Source organism: Saccopteryx bilineata, chromosome 1, assembly GCF_036850765.1.
Source record: "Saccopteryx bilineata isolate mSacBil1 chromosome 1, mSacBil1_pri_phased_curated, whole genome shotgun sequence".
Classification (NCBI taxonomy): domain Eukaryota; kingdom Metazoa; phylum Chordata; class Mammalia; order Chiroptera; family Emballonuridae; genus Saccopteryx; species Saccopteryx bilineata.
Genome location: NC_089490.1, coordinates 179,136,223 through 179,155,196, shown reverse-complemented (window position 1 = coordinate 179,155,196; position 18,974 = coordinate 179,136,223). Strand labels below are relative to the sequence as shown.

Sequence of the window (18,974 nt, the reverse complement as noted above, 5' to 3'; positions counted from 1 at the left end):
GTTTAGGGAAAACGTAACCTTAGCTCCTTCTACAAGGTTAAAGAGTAATCAAATCTGCCTAAAGGCAGTTCTGGTCGGGACAGGCAATGTGTACTGCTTATATTTAAGCATCTTTTCATTGCAAGTCACAGTGGCTGGTTTGAGTCAATATGTATGCTCTTTCCCCATGAAATCTGAATTGAATCCTTTCAAGTGATGGGTATAAAAATGTTAACATTTAGGCCTGACCAGGCGGTGGTGCAGTGGATAGGGCGTCGTACTGGGATGCAGAGGACCCAGGTTCAAGACCCCGAGGCTGCCAGCTTGAGTGCGGGCTCATCTGGCTTGAGCAAAAAAAAAAGCTCACCCGCTTAGAGCCAAGGTCGTTGGCTTGAGCAAGGGGTTACTCGGTCTGCTGAAGGCCCGCGGTCAAGGCACATATGAGAAAGCAATCAATGAACAACTAAGGTGTCGCAATGCGCAACGAAAAACTGATTGATGCTTCTCATCTCTCTGTTCCTGTCTGTCTGTCCCTGTCTATCCCTCTCTCTGACTGTCTCTCTGTCTCTGTTAAAAAAAAATGTTAACATTTACAATAAAATTTTCCCAAATAATTCTTGACATTTCTGGAGGTCTCGTGTATACTAGGACTGAATGAGTATCCTCAAAAGTCAGCTAAAACAAACGTAGCTTAATCATTATAAAATTCCAATGTTAACAAAATTAGATCTATAGTATATTCTTACAGAAGCCTTTAGGGTTATATTTAATATATGATGATAATGGAATAGGGAATGAACATGCTATATTATTGACATTAGTCTGACGAACAATAGAATTAAAATAAGAATATACTAATAAAATAAGTTCCTAAAAGAATTTATAAAAAGCCATCTATGTTAATCTTAGTAAATATTAAACCCAGTTGTTACTCTAACTGTAACTGATTAAATATTACCAACCTAGTAATCAAAGTAATGTTTTCTATAACAAATCAAAAGTATATAATCAATCCTATGCTTTCACCTCTGGCTGAGTCCTTGTTACAACGGCATGTTTCCCTCCTGGAATAAGGACTGTTAAGACTGATGATGAATCACAGACATCCGGCTGATCCACACTGAGAACTAACATCAGAGCAAGAATGAGCCCCCAGCCCGGCCTCCCCTCCATGCCATCACTCTGAGGCTTACGGTTTCGATTCTCGGTCAAGGCCAACAGGACAACATGACTGCAGGAATGTGGAGACACTAGTTTCAGAAGATCTTTTACATTGCACCTTCTAGAATCATTTCTTGCCAAAGCACAAACCCTTATATACCTTTTGCTCTGCCTATATTTGACTACTTACCACTTCTTGTACTTTGATAAAATTCTGTAAATCTTCAAAGCTTCCGTTTTTAGTTATTTGACTCTAAAGTTTTGCACCATTTTTCTCCAGAAAAAAATTATAAGACTTTGAGATCCAGCTTGACCAGGCAGTGGCACTGTGGACAGAGTGTCAGCCTGGGATGAAGAAGACCCAGGTTCGAAACCCTGAGGTTGCTGGCTTGAGCATGAAATCATAGACATGATCCCATGGCTGCTGGCTTGAGCCCAACAGTCGCTGGCTTGAAGCCCCCGGGTCAAGGCACATGTGAGAAAGCAATCAATGAACAGCTAAGGTGCTGCAATGAAAAACTGATGCTTCTCATCTCTCTCCCTTCCTATCTCTTTCTCTGTATCTCTCTGTCTCTGTCTCTGCCTCTCTCACTGAAAAAAACAACTTTGAGATTCAGCTCTAAGTCCACTCTCCTTAAAAAAACTTCTCTATCACAAACACACTTCCTCTGTGTTACCACAGTATTTTGTTTATCGTACTTTCACAGTGATAATTGAGACATTTATTGCTTTTCTTTCCAGTATATATTGAAATCCTTATAGGAAGGAAACACATGTTATTATCATCACCCAAGCATCCTCCTTAAATATATTAGGTGCAAAATATTGGTTGTATTAATTTTCATCTGCACAGTGCATCACAGTTTACCAAGAAGACCCTGTGCATTTAATCCTTTTTTTATACATTAGGTATCACTACCCACAAGTTACAATAAGAATTTAAGTTCAGAAACATAAAGTAGACCAAGATGATATAATTAAACATAGAGGAGCCAAGACTTGCACCTAAGTCTCCTGTCACAGTACCCGGTGTTCTTTAAATTAAACCACACTATCTAGATTCATGCCATTAACATCTCTTGGTATCATAAAACCTCAGAAATGAAAGCTTCCTGTGGCAATAATTTGTTTGAGAATTTGAGACTATTCACTTAAAAACAAGGAAGTATATTTTACATAAGATAACATGATTAAAAAGTAGTTCTTCACTAGACATTTACTAGACATGGGAGAATGTTTTCAAGGATAGATACAAGTGATTAATTGATATAAGCATGTATCTTTTAACATGTCATTGTTTTAGCAAAATGCTTCAAATCAGAAAAAATTTCTTGCAATATCCTTGCCTGGCGCTCTTGTTCTCTCCATTATGAATACTGATCCCAAACTTGAAAGAATTGGACTCTGGCCGCTATGTTCTGCTCAACCAACATGCAAATCACTTGTCCTATGAAACATCCCTACTTAGCATCATTCATTTCTGATGGTAGTGTGAGGCAGACATGCTCTTATAGGCATATAGGCGATGCCTGCCTACCTTGTCACTGTTCTAGAAGACTTTTCCATGGTGGACTGAGGTGGGGAAAGAGAGATGGGAAACTATGCAGAAAACTTTTCAAGGCCAATTTTGGCAAAGGCAAGTCAGGGAACTGCACAGCCTAAGGCCGTGTTTGGCTGGAAGCAAGAGAAACCTAAGGCCTTAGGAACAGTGAGCACTGGAGAAGTGAAACACCTTCCCTCTCTCTCAGTGGACAGTGTGGGTCACTGGCCCTGCACCTTCTTGGTACCACTTGGTACCATTGCTTTTGATATCTGAGATACCAGGAGTCAAAAAGATTCAGGGCTTGAATAGCCTTAGGAATTTCCAAGCCAGAGAGACTGACACGAAGGAGATCTAGGGCTATCCCCACAGTTACACACAAATACAGGGTTAGAGCCCGTCCTGGAATTTACATTCTTGATTTCCAGAACAATTTGCCTTCCAACTGCCATACATACAGAAAATAAAACTTGTTTTCACTTCTTTTTTTTGATTTTCAAAACCACAATAGAATAGTGCAAGTAAAAACACTACATTCATTTTATTTTATCATTTATATTTGCTTCTCTTGACCTGTAAACAAAAACAAAACAAACAAACAAAAAATCAACCATATACCTTTAAAGGTATTTAAAGATAAGGATATACTGTGGAGGCCAGAAATGTACTTGAGTAGATAATGTGGGAAGATACAACGAATGAGAAGTTGATATTTTTTAAATCAAACTAAGAAAAAATAAATGGAAATCACGATTACTAATACAGACTCCTTGCAAATAATTATCTTAGCAATTATGATTACATCTCATCTCAATCCACTGTCAAATAACGAAGTCTGCAAAGTATCTATACTGCTCACAAAAATTAGGGGATATTTCAAAATGAATACAAAGCGATAAAATATCCCCTAATTATTGTGAGCAGTACATTTAAATATTATTATGTGCTCTACAAAGCTTTATTTTTCATACAACTGTCCCCCCCATCTGAAATTTTGCTTTCTGTGGTTTCAGTTACCTGTGGCCTGAGAATATTAAATGGAAAATTCCCAACGTAAGCAATTCGTAAGTTTTAAATTATGTGCCATTCTGAGTATCACAATAAAATCTCGGGAGCCGTACAATATTCTGCCTCAAACGTGAACCATCCCTTGTGCAGCACCTCCATGATGTAGAGGCTCCTGCCTGTCAGTCACTCAGAAGCCCTCGTGGTTATCAAACTGTGGAGGTAGCCGTGCTTATGTTCAAGTAAACCTAATTTTGCTTAATAATGGTCCCAAAGTTCAAGAGTAGTGGGACTGGCAATTTAAATTTCCCAAACAGAAGTCATATAGTGCTTTCTGTTTGTTTGCTTTTTAGCAAGAGAGATAGAGACAGAAGGAGGGAGGGGACAGATAGGGACAGACAGGCAAGAAGGGAGAGAGATGAGAAACATCAATTTTTTGTTGTGGCACCTTAGTTGTTTATTGATTGCTTTCTCATATGTGCCTTGACAGAGGGTAAGGGGGTGGAGGTGGCTACAGCAGAGTGAGTGACCCCTTGCTCAAGCCAGTGACCTTGGGCTTCAAGCCAGCGACCTCTGGGCCCAAGCAGCGACCATGGGTCATGTCTATGATCCCATGCTCAAACCAGCGACTCTACGCTCAAGCTGGTGAGTCTGACCTCAAGCGGATGAGCCTGCGCTCAAGTCAGTGACCTCCAGGCTCAAACCAGGCTCCGCATCCCAGTCCAATCGATGCTCTATCCGCTGTGCTACCTCCTGGTCAGGCCATATAGTGTTTCCTTTAAATAAAAAGTTTGAAGTTTTTGACTAAGGAAAGAAAAAAAATATATGCTGAGGTTGCTAAGATCTACAGTAAGCACAAATCTTCTATCCATGATATTGCCTGATTTATCAATTAAACTTTATCAAAGGTATGAAGTAACAGAAAATAATCACAGTATATATAAGGTTTGCACTATCCATTGTTTCAGGCATCACTGGGAGGGGGGGGTCTGAGAACGTATACCCTGCAGACAAGAGGAGACTACTGTATACCATAGACAAAGAAAATTCCAGGAAATATTTATAAGAATATATATTCTGATTATCATAATTTACAATAGTATCCATTTTCAAATACTAAATTGAAATAACTTTAGCATACAATTACATGATTTGAATATAAACAACTATTTATACATAAACTTTGTCCAACTGCAAAGGGTAAAGTTAAGACTACACCAGGTCAGCCATTGTATATTTCATATTCTTGTAACCCCAAGGATAAATCCATGTTTCATTCACAGTAAGCATTCAAAAAAGCTTTGATGAGTTTATGAATATTCATAGCTTAGAGCCATGTGCTTAAATTTAACTCTGCGTAAATACAGGATTGTGAGTATGCAAGCCTTCAAATTAATCCAGATGGCAAATAAAATCTGAACCAGAAATTACTTAAAGGCTAGCTGGCCAAGATTCTATTCACACATCAGTCAGTATGAATTGAAAAATGTCAATATATTTTGAGTATACCAGGCATTTGAGCAAGTAGCCAAAAGAACAACACATAGATGTTTATACTGGCTACCTCTGATATCTTTCCAAACAAAAATGTCTATTTGGGGGTTGTACAACCAGTGGCCATGGCCATGCAGGTTTACATTGGATTGGGGCAGATGGTAGAGAAATTGCAAAGCCTGAAAATAGTGGGCCACTGCATTTATTAGAGTCTTGCAACAGCGGACAAGTAAGCAGGCAGGGAAAACTGCTTCTCTCCGGGCTGACAAGCAAACAGGCTGGGGGTGAGGGGTGGGGAGGGACCCCCTTCTCCGGCAAATAATAGCAAAAAATGGCCCCTCCAAAGGCAGTAGGCAATCCACAATCTGCTGCCCTGAGGGCAAGCACCTGCAGCCTTACAGAGACGACATACACCTGGTGCTGCCCCGAGCTCATGCACCAATCAGGCAAAGTGCAAGCGAGCAAGCCTAACACACTTGTTTGCCCAATAGGTTTAAGCTCTTAATTGCAATAGATAGAGGACTTGAAATATGCATATATGGCAGCAAAAAAAAAGTACTTTATCCCACAAATGTTTTTATAAAGATCATCTTCCCACAAATAAGTATATAATTGCAATTCAAAAAAATCTAATACCTCCTAAATCAGGGGTCCCCAAACTTTTTACACAGGGGGCCAGTTCACTGTCCCTCAGACCGTTGGAGGGCTGTACTATAAAAAAAAAGTATGAACAAATCCCTATGCACACTGCACATATCTTATTTTAAAGTAAAAGAGCAAGACCGGAACAAATACAATATTTAAAATAAAGAACAAGAAAATTTAAATCAACAAACTGACCAGTATTTCAATGGGAACTATGCTCCTCTCACTGACCACCAATGAAAGAGGTGCCCCTTCCGGAAGTGCGGCAGGGGCCGGATAAATGGCCTCAGGGGGCTGCATGCAGCCCGTGGGCCGTAGTTTGGGGACCCCTATCCTAAATATTTATGCTACTATGAATAAAAATTATATAGCACTTACTATATACTTACTTTATATTAATTTAATCCCTAAATTAATGCCAAGAGCATAACACCATCTCTATTTTATACATCATTTTATAGTAAAGGGACTGAGTATCTTTTTGTTTCCAGGTTGACGCTTTATCCACTGCACCACCACAGGTCAAGTCTTTCCAAAAAGCCACACAATTACTATATGGTAGGGTCAGTATTAGAACCCATGTCCATCAAACTCCAAAGTCCAAGCTTTTAATAGATGCACTATTCTGCCTCCCTGAAATCTTAAAATATAATTTTGAAACCAACCCCATCTTTCAAAAATATATCCAAAATCCCCAAAAGCAAAAAAAAAAAAGAATAAAAAAGAAAAAACACCATAGCAACACATGGTACTCAAAATCTAATTCCATTGCTGGGTAACATAAGGCAAGTTATCTTAAAACACTAAGATCTAGGTGTTATTTGATATAGAAATAAGATATATTATAAGATACTTGTTTATGAAGCCTACAGTTTTGTGCACGAAGCCACATTCCACCTCTGAGCTCCATTATATACAGTAGACATCTGTTCTTAGTGCAAACATGTTAATCCTGGGACACACTGGAGGTGTATTCTATAATCATTATCTTCCTTCTGTGTTTTAATTCTTAGTCACTAGTCCAACCAGCAAACTGCTCACAGGTCTCTTTCCCCATGAAACATAAGGCACACAAAGCCCCCAATTTAGGTCATTACTTCCATTACCCATTCCAGATGGCAAATCCCAATTATTCCTCCCTGGATAACTGCCTGCAGTCTACACTCAACCCAGGTTGGATGTATACTATTTCTTCTCCTAGCACTAAAAAGCATATAGAAAAGAAAAAGTTCCCTTTGTCACTGGGTTTCAAAAAGGAGACAGAAAAGGGAAGCCAGTTTTACCAGGTTTTGTCCTTATCCATTTATTAGAGAACAAGTATAAGCAGAATCTCTTCCTCCCAGAAAACCTAGTATTTTGCTAAAAATATGTTTTCTGAAAGGCTAGCTGGCTAAGATTCTATTCACACATCAGTCAGTATGAATTGAAAATTGTCAATATATTTTGAGTATACCAAGCATTTGAGCAAGTAGCCAAGAGAACAACACATAGATGTTTATATCGGTTACCTCTGATATCTTTCCAAAAAAACTGTAATATAATAAATATTACATATAGTATATATTTTGAATGTACCAGACTTCCTACTCTTAGGAAACCAGACTGGAGTTCCAAGAAGTTTATTTAACCTTGTGATCACTAAAAGCTTTCAAGCTTTTGACCTTAGGACTTTTAGACAAGTTGGGATTGAAAAAGATCAAGTTATTTATGTACCTTCACACAACATATTTGTTTTCTCAAAGGCATTCACACATCATTTACATACATAATGTACACTGTAAACCACTTTCCTGAATCGCCTGCATTTGAAAGGATGTTCTTCACACTCTGTGGGCTCATAATCACGAATTCACTGAATACTCAGAAAGCAAACTGAAAGTGTGAAACAATTTAACATGTACCACACAAAATGCTAGAGCCTGTGCCAAGAAGGAACACTAATGACTGAATTCTACGCAAAGTCAATTCAACCCCTGCCTTAATCAACATGGGAAGATTGCTGTGACAATTCATACACTTGGGGCAACACACTGCAGTGCCTCCCGTACATTGTTTAGCATTTTCCCTTGTCTTGTACCTAACCGGGGCATTTGGGTGGTAGCTTCCCCCACTCTGACAATACAGTGTATGTCTTATGAAGAGTAAGAATGATGAAGGCAAGCTATAATCTCAAAGAAAATCACAGTGGATGGATGTCCACTGTACAAATACCATCTCCTCAATTGCCAGTCTTAGTATACTCACACTGGCGAGAGGGCCAACCTGGAGAACTAAAAAAAAAAAGAAAAGAAAGAACGGCCTCTGGAATCTGGAATACAGAACCTGGATTCAAGTTCTCACCCCTTACCAACTGGGATGACAGCCCAGACAGGAACCTTTCCGAGTCTCAGCGCCCCCTTTTGCCAAAAAGGGGTAACAGTAATAACTGACTGGAACAGTGAAGATAGGAGCCCATTTGAAATGTTTAATGTAAAAATATGAACTATGCTATTTGACATGAGTCATGAAAGCAAATCTTACATAAGTGAGGTGTATGGGGTCCAAGAATTTATTCTCTTGAAAGTTCTCCATTTGGCTGTTTTCAGGGTATGCATGAGAGTCTTCCTGGGGTATCACTAAGATTTAACTTCCATGAAATTAAGCATTCTTAATAACACAATAACCTAGATACAAAACACACAAACCCTCAACTACTAGTCCTTTATGCTCAAGGCAGAGAAACGGAGCTCCCTCCTTCCAGGATAATCAATCCACTGAACTGTTGCCCAGGTGGTTCCCAATGCTGTACTACAGCCAAGATGGTCCTAATAAACACTTCAAGTCACTCATGGCCGAAGAAGAGAGCTCAAACGATGTGGATATTAGCAGCCATGCCAGGGGCCATTCGAGGTGCCCTGTGGTAGACAACCCATGTGCTAACACGTTATCATAAATAAGAAAAGTAAGGAATGAAGAAACTATTGCACCCTCTTACTACACCTCCGCCTCCCCCATCACACAAATTAAATGTAACTGATTGGAAGTTCAACATCTTGGAAGACATCAAATGCTGATATAAATATGTGGTTTGTGTCTCCATTCCCTTACAGAGTCCCACAATCTTTAAATAGTGCAGTGTATTAAAAACTGTTGAAACGTCTTTTTTAAACATTGAGGTGAATGCTTTGAGTAGGATACTAAGACATAAAATTAAATTTTAAGAAAAATAATATATTTAGAAGCACTTCTGACTTAATTAATGTATGATTTCAACTTCTTAGAATTATTATCATTCAAGGAAGTTGGTTTGTTTTTCAGATATCTATACCAAATATTTTACCTTAACCTATAAGTGGAAATTGCAGAAGAAGAGCTGAGTAAGGCAAACATCTTCGTGTCCACTTTTTGAATTTCAATTAACACCTAATTTACAATACTTCTCCATACAAATATATAGTTGAGCTCTTCAGACCAGCTTGCCAGCATTAGCACAGTTTTTAAGGAGCTAAAAAAACAAGATTCCATGAGCCAGCCCACAGAGTCTCAAAATCTAATAGACAATATTCCATTTTCAGGGCTAACAATGGCAAGAGCTAACTAAATAAACAACCAAGGATTCCCTTCTCCCGCTTTCTGGGGAAGAACACATTTTATGGGATTCATTCCATAGCTTTGAGGCTATAAAAAAAGGTTTTTGTTTTTAATTTCCTTTCCAAGTATTATTATTCAGTAGATAACTAGAGGAAATATACAACTAAAGCCATATTGCTAAATCATTCTACTGTATTCAGGGTTGGAGAGAGGACTCTCCAAGCCTTAATTTAGGAAGGATAAGTCCACGATTAATTCCAGGTCTTGAAATACGAAAGCACTGGAAGAGCCCTCAAAAATTTCCCCAGTAGAGGAAATCCTACATTGCCAGGAATCTTGCCAGGCACCTGAGCCCTGGCCTAGGCCAGCCTAGCTGCGGCCCAGGATGCTGCCCGGGCCTTGCCCACGGTTCAGGGAAGCAGCACCGCCCCTCCCCCCACCTCCCCAGACACCAGATGGGAGCAGCAGGATGTGCAAGGCCTCATTTTAAATGGATTATTTGCCTCTATCTTTTCTAAGCATTCTTAGAAAAGCTTATGGAGGGACCCAGGTTTAAATATTTCAAACGATGCTAAGGTACTGCTAGAAATAATAGGCAATATTCTAAAGAGAAAAGAAAATTAATGCTGGAAAATCATTAGCACTTGATATTTTCTATCTGAATTCTAGAAGAATTTAAAGGCTTACTTCCTTTCCACGAAACTCAGTGACTGAGAGGCCTAAAGGATTGCTGATGTGACTAATATTCTTAAAGTTTACAAAGAATATAGTGGCAACGACAAGGCAAGTGAGTCTAAACTTTAAATCAGGGAGAGCTGCTCTGAGGTACAAAAATAAGACTCATACATATACAATGGGGGAGACAATATGGTTTCCGTAGAAGAATCTGCAATGGCACATGATTAGACTCGTAGAAAAGTGAGCCATCACGAGGAACAGACGAAAAGCTGTGGACTTACATATTAACTTTTACAACAGGCCTGCCCTAGGCTCCTACACACTTTTCACTGTTTTAGTGTGGACTAAGGAAGCCTAACAGAGAAGGGAGAATCCCTTCCCTATAGTCTCTTCTCTGAGATACTTCATGTAATAATTCATGGAATTATTAATCTGGGGGGTTATATTTTAGAAAAATCTTACTCATACCTAATAACAGTAGCTGCCACTTGTGGGCTCAGAGTAGAGGTGGGCGCTCATGACAAAGGCTGAAGAATCACTCACTATTGGCAAACGAAGGACCGAATTCAACTGCTGCATCCAGCATAAAATGCCTTATCCATCCTTTTTGCAAAAACTGTATTTTGGCCACTTCTGAATTGGCGGCAGAAGCAGAAAGAGAAAAGAAAAAACAAAAAACAAATTCAAGGTCTGAGAAATGGAAACGAAAACAGAAGTGACTGGCTGAGGGAAGCAGCTCCATGAAATGCATTTTTAACATGAGGGTTTGGCAACCTAGAGTGGTGTCCACCAAGAAATATATGTGTGGGTATTTAATATTGTGATGGAATAGAGCAGACATGGCATCGAACATCAGTTCTACAATGCCACACCTAAACAAAAGGCAGCCAACGAAGCTGGAAAGTACAACATTGAGGACTGAAAGAATGAGGAAATCTTACCAAGAAACTATAAATGTATGAAAATTATCCCAAGAATTAGTATACTAAAAAACTAGGGCACTAGTTATAAAGCAAAGCAGAAAAAAGAATCCTGTAGGATGCTAAAACCTATTTCTATACAAACAGGCTTGCATATGCTATTCACTGACAAATTTAACCTTGCAACTCACTGACCTTTAATCATGCTTGGATGTTTTCCAAAAAGAGTCATTTACTGACAAGATTGAAGGTAGAAAGTCTTTCTTCAGGGTGCTCACACTGTCTAAGAGAGGATAAGGTTTCCCTTCTGGAGAAATATTTTACCTCATCAGTCTTTTTTTTTTTTTTTTTAAATAAATTTTTATTAATGGTAATGGGATGACATTAATAAATCAGGGTACATATATTCAAAGAAAACATGTCTAGGTTATTTTGTCATCAAATTATGTTGCAAACCCCTCGCCCAAAGTCAGATTGTCCTCCGTCACCCTCCATCTAGTTCTCTGTGCCCCTCCCCCTCCCCCTAACTCTCTCCCTCCCTCCCTCCCATGTCCTCCCTCCCCACCCCACCCTTGGTAACCACCACACTCTTGTCCATGTCTCTTAGTCTCATTTTTATGTTCCACCAATGTATGGAATCATGTAGTTCTTGTTTTTTTCTGATTTACTTATTTCACTCCTTATAATGTTATCAAGATCCCACCATTTTGCTGTAAATGATCTGATGTCATCATTTCTTATGGCTGAGTAGTATTCCATAGTGTATATGTGCCACATCTTCTTTATCCAGTCTTCTATTGAAGGGCTTTTTGGTTGTTTCCATGTCTTGGCCACTGTGAACAGTGCTGCAATGAACATGGGGCTACATGTGTCTTCACATATCAATGTTTCTGAGGTTTTGGGGTATATACCCAGTAGAGGAATTGCTGGGTCATAAGGTAGTTCTATTTGCAGTTTTTTGAGGAACCACCATACTTTCCTCCATAATGGTTGTACTACTTTACAGTCCCACCAACAGTGAATGTACCTCATCAGTCTTAACAGCTTTTACCCACCATTCAAAATACTTATTTCTTCAATCTCATTTGATATTACATTTTCAATTGCTTGAGCTTTCCTGATATCCCTTAAGTACAAAAAGAGAAAAGATGGAAGAAAGGGAGGGAGGAAGTGGGGGAAGAATGCCGGTGGTGGTAGGGGGGATGGTGTCTGTGGGACCTGGTTTATCAGGTCTCTGCTTTTCCAGATAATCTCTGAACATATCTAAGGGATTAATTTACACCCTGAATCTGCACAGGCTCTTCACGTATTAATACTCGGATTAACACCTATTGGAATAGTTCAACAGTGAAACAGGACACCTCAGTCTCTGTTCCAGAATGATGACTTCCTGCAGCGTCAGCTCGCCAGGGTCCCCCAGGACCCTTCTGAACTAGAGAGAGTAGACATCTGACTGCAAACTCAGGTGACCATGTACTACACTGAAGAAAGACAGGCATTCCTTTGAATTATCTGCATCTTTGTGTCTATTTATATAGAGATTAATTACCTACATTTCTGTCCTAATGGATTTGGCTATATAAATATATCTGAAGCTGTGTTGCATTAACTATCTACTTTCACTTATACCAAAAATTTCCAAATCAAAATTCAATTACATTAACACAACGTTTCCTTTTTTTAAAATTCAGCGAGAGGAGGGGAGACAGAGATAGACTCCAGCATGTGCCCAACCAGGATTCACCCGGTGTATAGCCAGTATCCGTGGCCACCATCAAAGCCTCCTGGCCAACGCAGGTTCGCATTTGATCCAGACAGACGGTAAGGCATGAACAGAGCCAAGAACTGTTGGTCCATTTTCCTTTATTCTAGACTCACACTCGGCAAGCGAGTAAAAACACATACCCTGGGCTCCAAAACCCACTCGTTGAGTGCTCACAAAGCTACTGACTCGTCTGAGTTTTCCTATAATTAAAGGCTTCTACCTCACCAGTTTTATTTACCTTTGTTCCTCATCTCCTTCTCCTACAAAATTGGCTTCTCCTTCCCCATTCTGCCATTTTGGCTGCCTCCTCTCCTCCATGTGGCCTTTCTCTGCCCTGCTACAGCATGGGCTGTTTGTCTCTACAAGAACATGATCACTCCCTCCCAAAATGGCCTCCTAGCTCCACCTTTTAAAACCTTTTGGTGTGAAAGCCTTCTCCCAATACATATTAGCATAACCACTTCCCTTCCAAGCAAGAAGGGCAACTAGCTATATCAGTGAGGGCAGTGGCCATCTTTAACAATAAGGGTGAGAAAAAATAACTTTATCTGCTCAACACCTGGCAAGCCCACTAGGGGGCGATGCTCTGCCCTTCTGGGGCTGCTGCTCTGTTGCAACCAGAGCCATTATTTTGGCACCTGAGGCAAGGCCATGAAGCCATTCTCAGTGCCCAAGGCCAAATTACTCGAGCCATTCGAGCCTTTGCTGCAGTAGGGGAATAGAGAGAGAGAGAGAAAGGGTTGAGGTGGAGAAGCAGATGGTCACTTCTCCTATGTGCCTGACCAGGAATCAAACCCAGGACTTCCACATGCCTAGCTGATGCTCTACCACTGAGCCAACCCGCCAGGGCCCAAGGTTTCCTTTTTGACCTCTAGTTTCATGGATTTGAAATCTGAGTTCTGATAGGTATACAAATTATATTGTTTCACATATATTTAAGTATGGCATAATGTTTAATACGTTACCGTTATGAATATTCTTCCTTGGATAACATCTGATTTTTGTTAGAACAGAATTTTGTAGATAAGGGCTGATGATCAATGTTAATAATCCATATTGAGAAGGTACTGAGAACATACAGATACCTAACAGCGGTAATCCAGTCTTGTGATACACATTAAAAATCAGGTATGACTTTTGTCCTCAAGGATTTATAAGCTAACTGGGTTTGGAAAAGATGAAACTATTTGTTTAACCATTCCACTCACACCAGATATAAAAGTAACTGCATTGCTCTTAGTCTAGACTGCAGGTAAACCTGGATGGATTTCTGCTGTTTGCTTTTCAAGAAAGGCCTCCAAAAGGCCAGCTAAGACTATAGCAATCATTTAATATAGCCAGACATGCAGCCAGGAGACCTGAAATCAAGTTATGGGTGATTTTGTGTGTGTGTGTGTGTGTGTATGATAGAGAGAGGGACAGATAGGGACAGAAAGGAAGGGAAAGAAATGAGAAGCATCAATTCTTCGTTGTTCATTGTTCGTTGCACCTTAGTTGTTCATTGATTGCTTCCTCATATGTGCCTTGATTGGGGGGCTACAGCAGAGCAAGGGACCCCTTGCTCAAGCCAGAGACCTTGGGCTCAAGCTGGTGAGCCTTGCTCAAACCAGATGAGACCGCAGTCAAGCTGGCGACCTCCGGGTTTCGAACCTGGGTCCTCCATAACCCATTCCGATGCTCTATCCACTGTACCACCGCCTGGTCAGGCAAGTTATGGAGATCTTAACAAACACATTTAACCTCACTGAGCATCCGTTTTTCAGTCTGTGTAATGGGAAGATAAACAAATTCCACCATGTTGGGCTGCTGTGTTGAAATAACATACTCAAAAGTGCTCTGAAACTAAAAGCTATTTGAGATCAATCCACTCTTATCGTTCAAGGGGTATTAGGACACCTTTTAGGAAAGTTCAAAAAGAACATTTTATTCCAGGGCCATGCCCACCACTCTGCCTTTTGGAATGGGCAGATCAAAGGTGCCCCAAAGTCTGGAGAGCATTCCTTTTCTTGCTTTTGCATGGCCATCTTTCACATAACTGTCCTCATCTTTCTTATTGTAGAGACCCTCTTTTGACTCTGGAGATTTCAATGTACTATTTTTTTCTGTCATTACAACTTTTGTATTATACAGTGCCAAAAAAAAAGAGGCACTAAGAGTTTGCCATTCTTTACCCAAGATGGTAAATTAAAGCCTTTCATTTCACTAAATTAAAAAGCAGGGTTGATCATTTAAAAAGTGATCTCAAATTCTGGGCAAACTTCTCAGCCTTCCTCTTGAGCCATTCTTATTCACTTTCACTACACACACACACACACACACACACACACACATGCCTCTTGTACACAAAGATAGGGAAGAAATAAGATTAGAGTAATAATCCATTCAAAGTTGTTTTAACTTCAACAATTATGCTCAAAAATAAACCTGGATAAAAGGAAAAACAAAAGTAAATGCTATTAAGGGTTCTTTTCTCTTGCCCTAGAAACTTATTTGCTGAGTAAAATAAACATTTATGCTTGAAGTATTTCAATACATTTGGGGCAATTACTAAAATTTTAAAATTGAAAACATTCATCAATAGAAAGTATTTATGTTCACAAAATCACCTTCTGGACAATTTCTAATATCAGATAAGCCTGAAACAACATTAACTGCTGAAAATGTATTAGCCAATTTTTGACACTTCTGATAATATATTCATATTTAAAGTTAATGATGTTTAAAAGGCAGAAACTCTTTGTGTAGAAAATATATTTTCCTGAAACTGGACCAATGTATACATATGCCCTGGTTTCTCAGGTTGATAGCTGGTTGAAACTTTCACACAACATGAACAGTTTTCCTGGACAATCTTTAGAAATAATATATTTCATTTCCACCTTACCTAAAACTTTAATAAAGCACACAAATGTCATCCATTTGCAGAGATCATTCAAAACAAATTTCTCAATAAAAGGTATGTGTAGGGAGTGGAATTAAATTCTGGTTGCCCAGCCACCAGTTAGCCCTGTCCTCTCCTCCAAACATCAGGGAAGGCCCAAGAAACTTTTGATGGGATAGATGGAATGTTAAAGATGAGAAAATTGGTAAGCCAAAGTGAATTAAATCACATTTTTTTGGTTCCAGACTGACAAGTTTCTTCTAAGCTACTGTAAGTTTTAAGTATCTGCAGTAAGAGTTCACTAAGAAAGATTTGATAACGCGAACACAAAACATACACACACACACACACACACATTCTCCTTGTCAGAACAAAGTGTCAGCAAAGGTAGAAATTAACAAGGGAATTTCCAGCATTATCTTTCATTTGTGTATATCTCTCCTTCCTTCAGGCCTAAGACAGGTTGAATGAGGTTTACCCAGCTAGGAAAGGAAAGAACTTGCAGTCACTGACCGACGCACCCCGCACACAATCTGGAGAGGCAGAGATACTTCTGGTACTTTGCCCACTCCCTTCCTCTGCTTCTTCCAAGCCCACACCTCTTGAGATGGGACAGAACGTCGTGCCTTCAGCTTACAAATAACTCTACTGCCAAGTCGCTTTCAACAACCCCTGTAACCTTTCTTCAGAAGTCAGTCGTGAGTCCACACTGAATCCGGGTCACCTCGACCTCAAGTCAGCAGAGCTTGGGTCCAAGAGCCCCAGTAGCCCCCGCGGGTGCCGCGACGGGCGCGAGCGTCCTGGGGCGCGGCGCTCACGTGGTCTCCGGGCGCGGCACGTGCGGCTCCGACCTGAAGCGGCGAGAGGGAAGCACCGCCCCGCGCCGGAGGAGAGACCAGCAGAGGCACGGGACGCGCGCAGGGGAGGGGAAGGTCCCCGGGCGGTCGGGGACCGGGCGAGTAGAAGCTGAGCTTCAGGCGGTGCCGGTCCAGCTGTAGTTCCCAAGGGTGTACGCAGGAAGGAAGACACAAGTTTGAATGGGGTGGCAACTTGGGTTTTTAAATAGATTTATTATAAATGGGCAAATGTATTTGAATTCCTTCTAGCGTGAGAGCTTCCAAGGTCGTCGCAACCCCTTTCTCGCCTGGAACCCACACTTGAAATCCCTGGCAAACGAGGGAGCAAACGTGTCCCGAGGTAGCAATTCCATCCCCACCCACCTTTTCGGGAACAAAGAAGAGGTGTTATCCCCTCCAGGCATAAAGCCGGCTGAGTGTCGGTATTTAAAACCTACGGCAGCCAGCTGTGTTTATGGCTCGTTTCGTTTTGCTGGGGGAGGGGAGGGGAATCTGAACTCTAGGACGTTTTTCGCAAACTGGGAGACTGGAGCTTGGCATTCGATGCCACCAGCACGGAACTCCAGTCAACTTGGGCCGCGGCGGCTGCCACTTGGGGGTTGGGAGCGAAGTAAAGGAAGGGACGAGAAGGAGGGGCGGCGGAGGGGCTGGCGAGGGAGGGAAAGAAACAGGTGAGCTCCCACTGCCACCCACCGACAATCGAGCGCCGCGGCCCCCGGCGCGCCACCGTCCCAACCTGGAGCGGCACTTACCGGCTTTACATGGGTCCTTGTAATCTATCATTTCCGCTTTATCCTCTTCGCTTCCCTCAAAAGTGTAATCATAATCGAAGCCAGTGCAGACCCACAGTTCCCCGTAGAAAAGAATCCCCGAGGCCACCAGCCACATGAGCATCCTCGGGGAGAGCGTTTCCAACCCCATCCTCCTCCCTTGGAGGAAAAGGAGGGGACCGGACCCGGAGGTGAGGCGTCCGCGGTCCGCGTTGATGTGCGGGGCGAGGGGAACCGGTGCTCCTCTCCCTACGGGGAGGCTCCTCGGCAGAACCGGGGTGTTCAGGTGTCCGGAGACATGCGGGTGCCGTTGGGACAGTAGAGGGGGCAAGAACTGCCTGTTACCCCCAGTTGCAGAGAGAAGTTGGCGAGTGGCCCGCGGGTGGGCGGAGGGCAGGTAAGGAGCTCGGCTCCGGTAGGCGGGGAGGGGCAGCTGCGGGCAAACTCGGCTCTCGCGGAGCGGGTGCTCGCAGCCCGCCAGATCTTCCTTCTGGCGGCCGAACTTCCCACGGCCGCGCTGGGCGAGCGGCGCCCCTCGGGCTCAGCTGCCACCGGAGCTCCGGCTCCCGCGCCGCGCCCCCGCCGCTGCCAGGACCCAGCGGCCGAGCGCTTGCCGCCGCCTGCGCCTGCCGTCGCTCCGGGAAGATGAATCCGGTCTGCACATCAGCTCATCTGAACTGAAAGGGGAGACCGAGGAAGGGGGTGGGGGACAGGCATGTCTACGCCTCGAGACCTTAAAAGCTTGCAGAAGCCAGCAAAGCGACCGACTGCAAGGAGAGCAAAACTAAGGACTGGGGGATGCGATGTTTGCCTCCCCCCGCCCCGGCTGTCTTTTTACCCTCTTCCTAACTTGAAAAAAAAAAAAATCTTCGCTGCATCTAACCCAATCACTTGCATCCTGCTTACTTATTCATACAATCAGGGTCAGGATCCGGGCCACAGCCTCCTCTCTGACTTCTTTTGATAGCCTTATACAAACAAACAGACACGAGTGCGCTGACAATTCCATTTATATTTTACTGAAGATAAAAATGAAAATATGTGCGCGCGCCCTCAGAGAGCAATTAATAAGTGATATACGTGTCAGTCTTGAGTGTCAGACCGGGGGCGGGGGGTCGAGAGATCAGGATAACTTAGCTGCAAATCTCTACTTCCCCTCCCCCCGCAAATAAACAGCAAGTGTGTTTCTTGCCTTCGCTGCCGATTAACCTAGGTACAGCCCAAGAATGAAGGAAAAGTGTCGGAGCCTTCGTGACTTAGGTAAGGAAATAGTTTAAAAGTCCTTTTAAATTTCCCTAACCAAAAACTTTTGCTAAGGACTATCCCCAAAACTGCAATAAAAAAAAAAAATCCAAAGTCAAGTTACAGATTGCAGCAGCAGGAAACGTTAAGACCTTGCTGATGGGCTGGCGCTTTTGCTCACGTGGGCGCAGGAAGGGAAGTTGGAAGGAATACTCGGGAAGCAAATTTTCTATGACAGTTCTGGCGCCCATGCCCAGAGTTGCTCAGTATCCTTGGGCTTCAGTTGTTTTACTTCGGAGGAGAGTGTGTAAAACCTGGCAGCAGGATCAGCGAGGTAAACCGCATGTCAGCCTAGCAGACGCAAGACAAACACAGGCTGTGGGAAATTGGGAAGGAAAAAAAAAAATCAGAGGAAATCTCTGCAAAACCCCTGGTGTGAGCAATTCAGAGGTTTGCCCACATCTGCA

General features: G+C 42.0%; 1 protein-coding gene across 2 annotated transcripts in view; it reads right to left on the bottom strand.

Moving 5' to 3' along the window:
* Positions 1–17,823, bottom strand: part of TLL1 (tolloid like 1) — a 190,223-nt gene extending 172,400 nt beyond the window's left edge. For both annotated transcript variants that reach the window (XM_066280266.1, XM_066280275.1), the window contains exon 1: positions 17,248–17,823. In XM_066280266.1, coding sequence (XP_066136363.1) covers positions 17,248–17,416 — 169 coding nt within the window. In that variant the 5' untranslated portion in view covers positions 17,417–17,823. The remainder of the gene's footprint in view (positions 1–17,247) is intronic.
* Between the last annotated feature and the right edge of the window lie 1,151 nt (positions 17,824–18,974).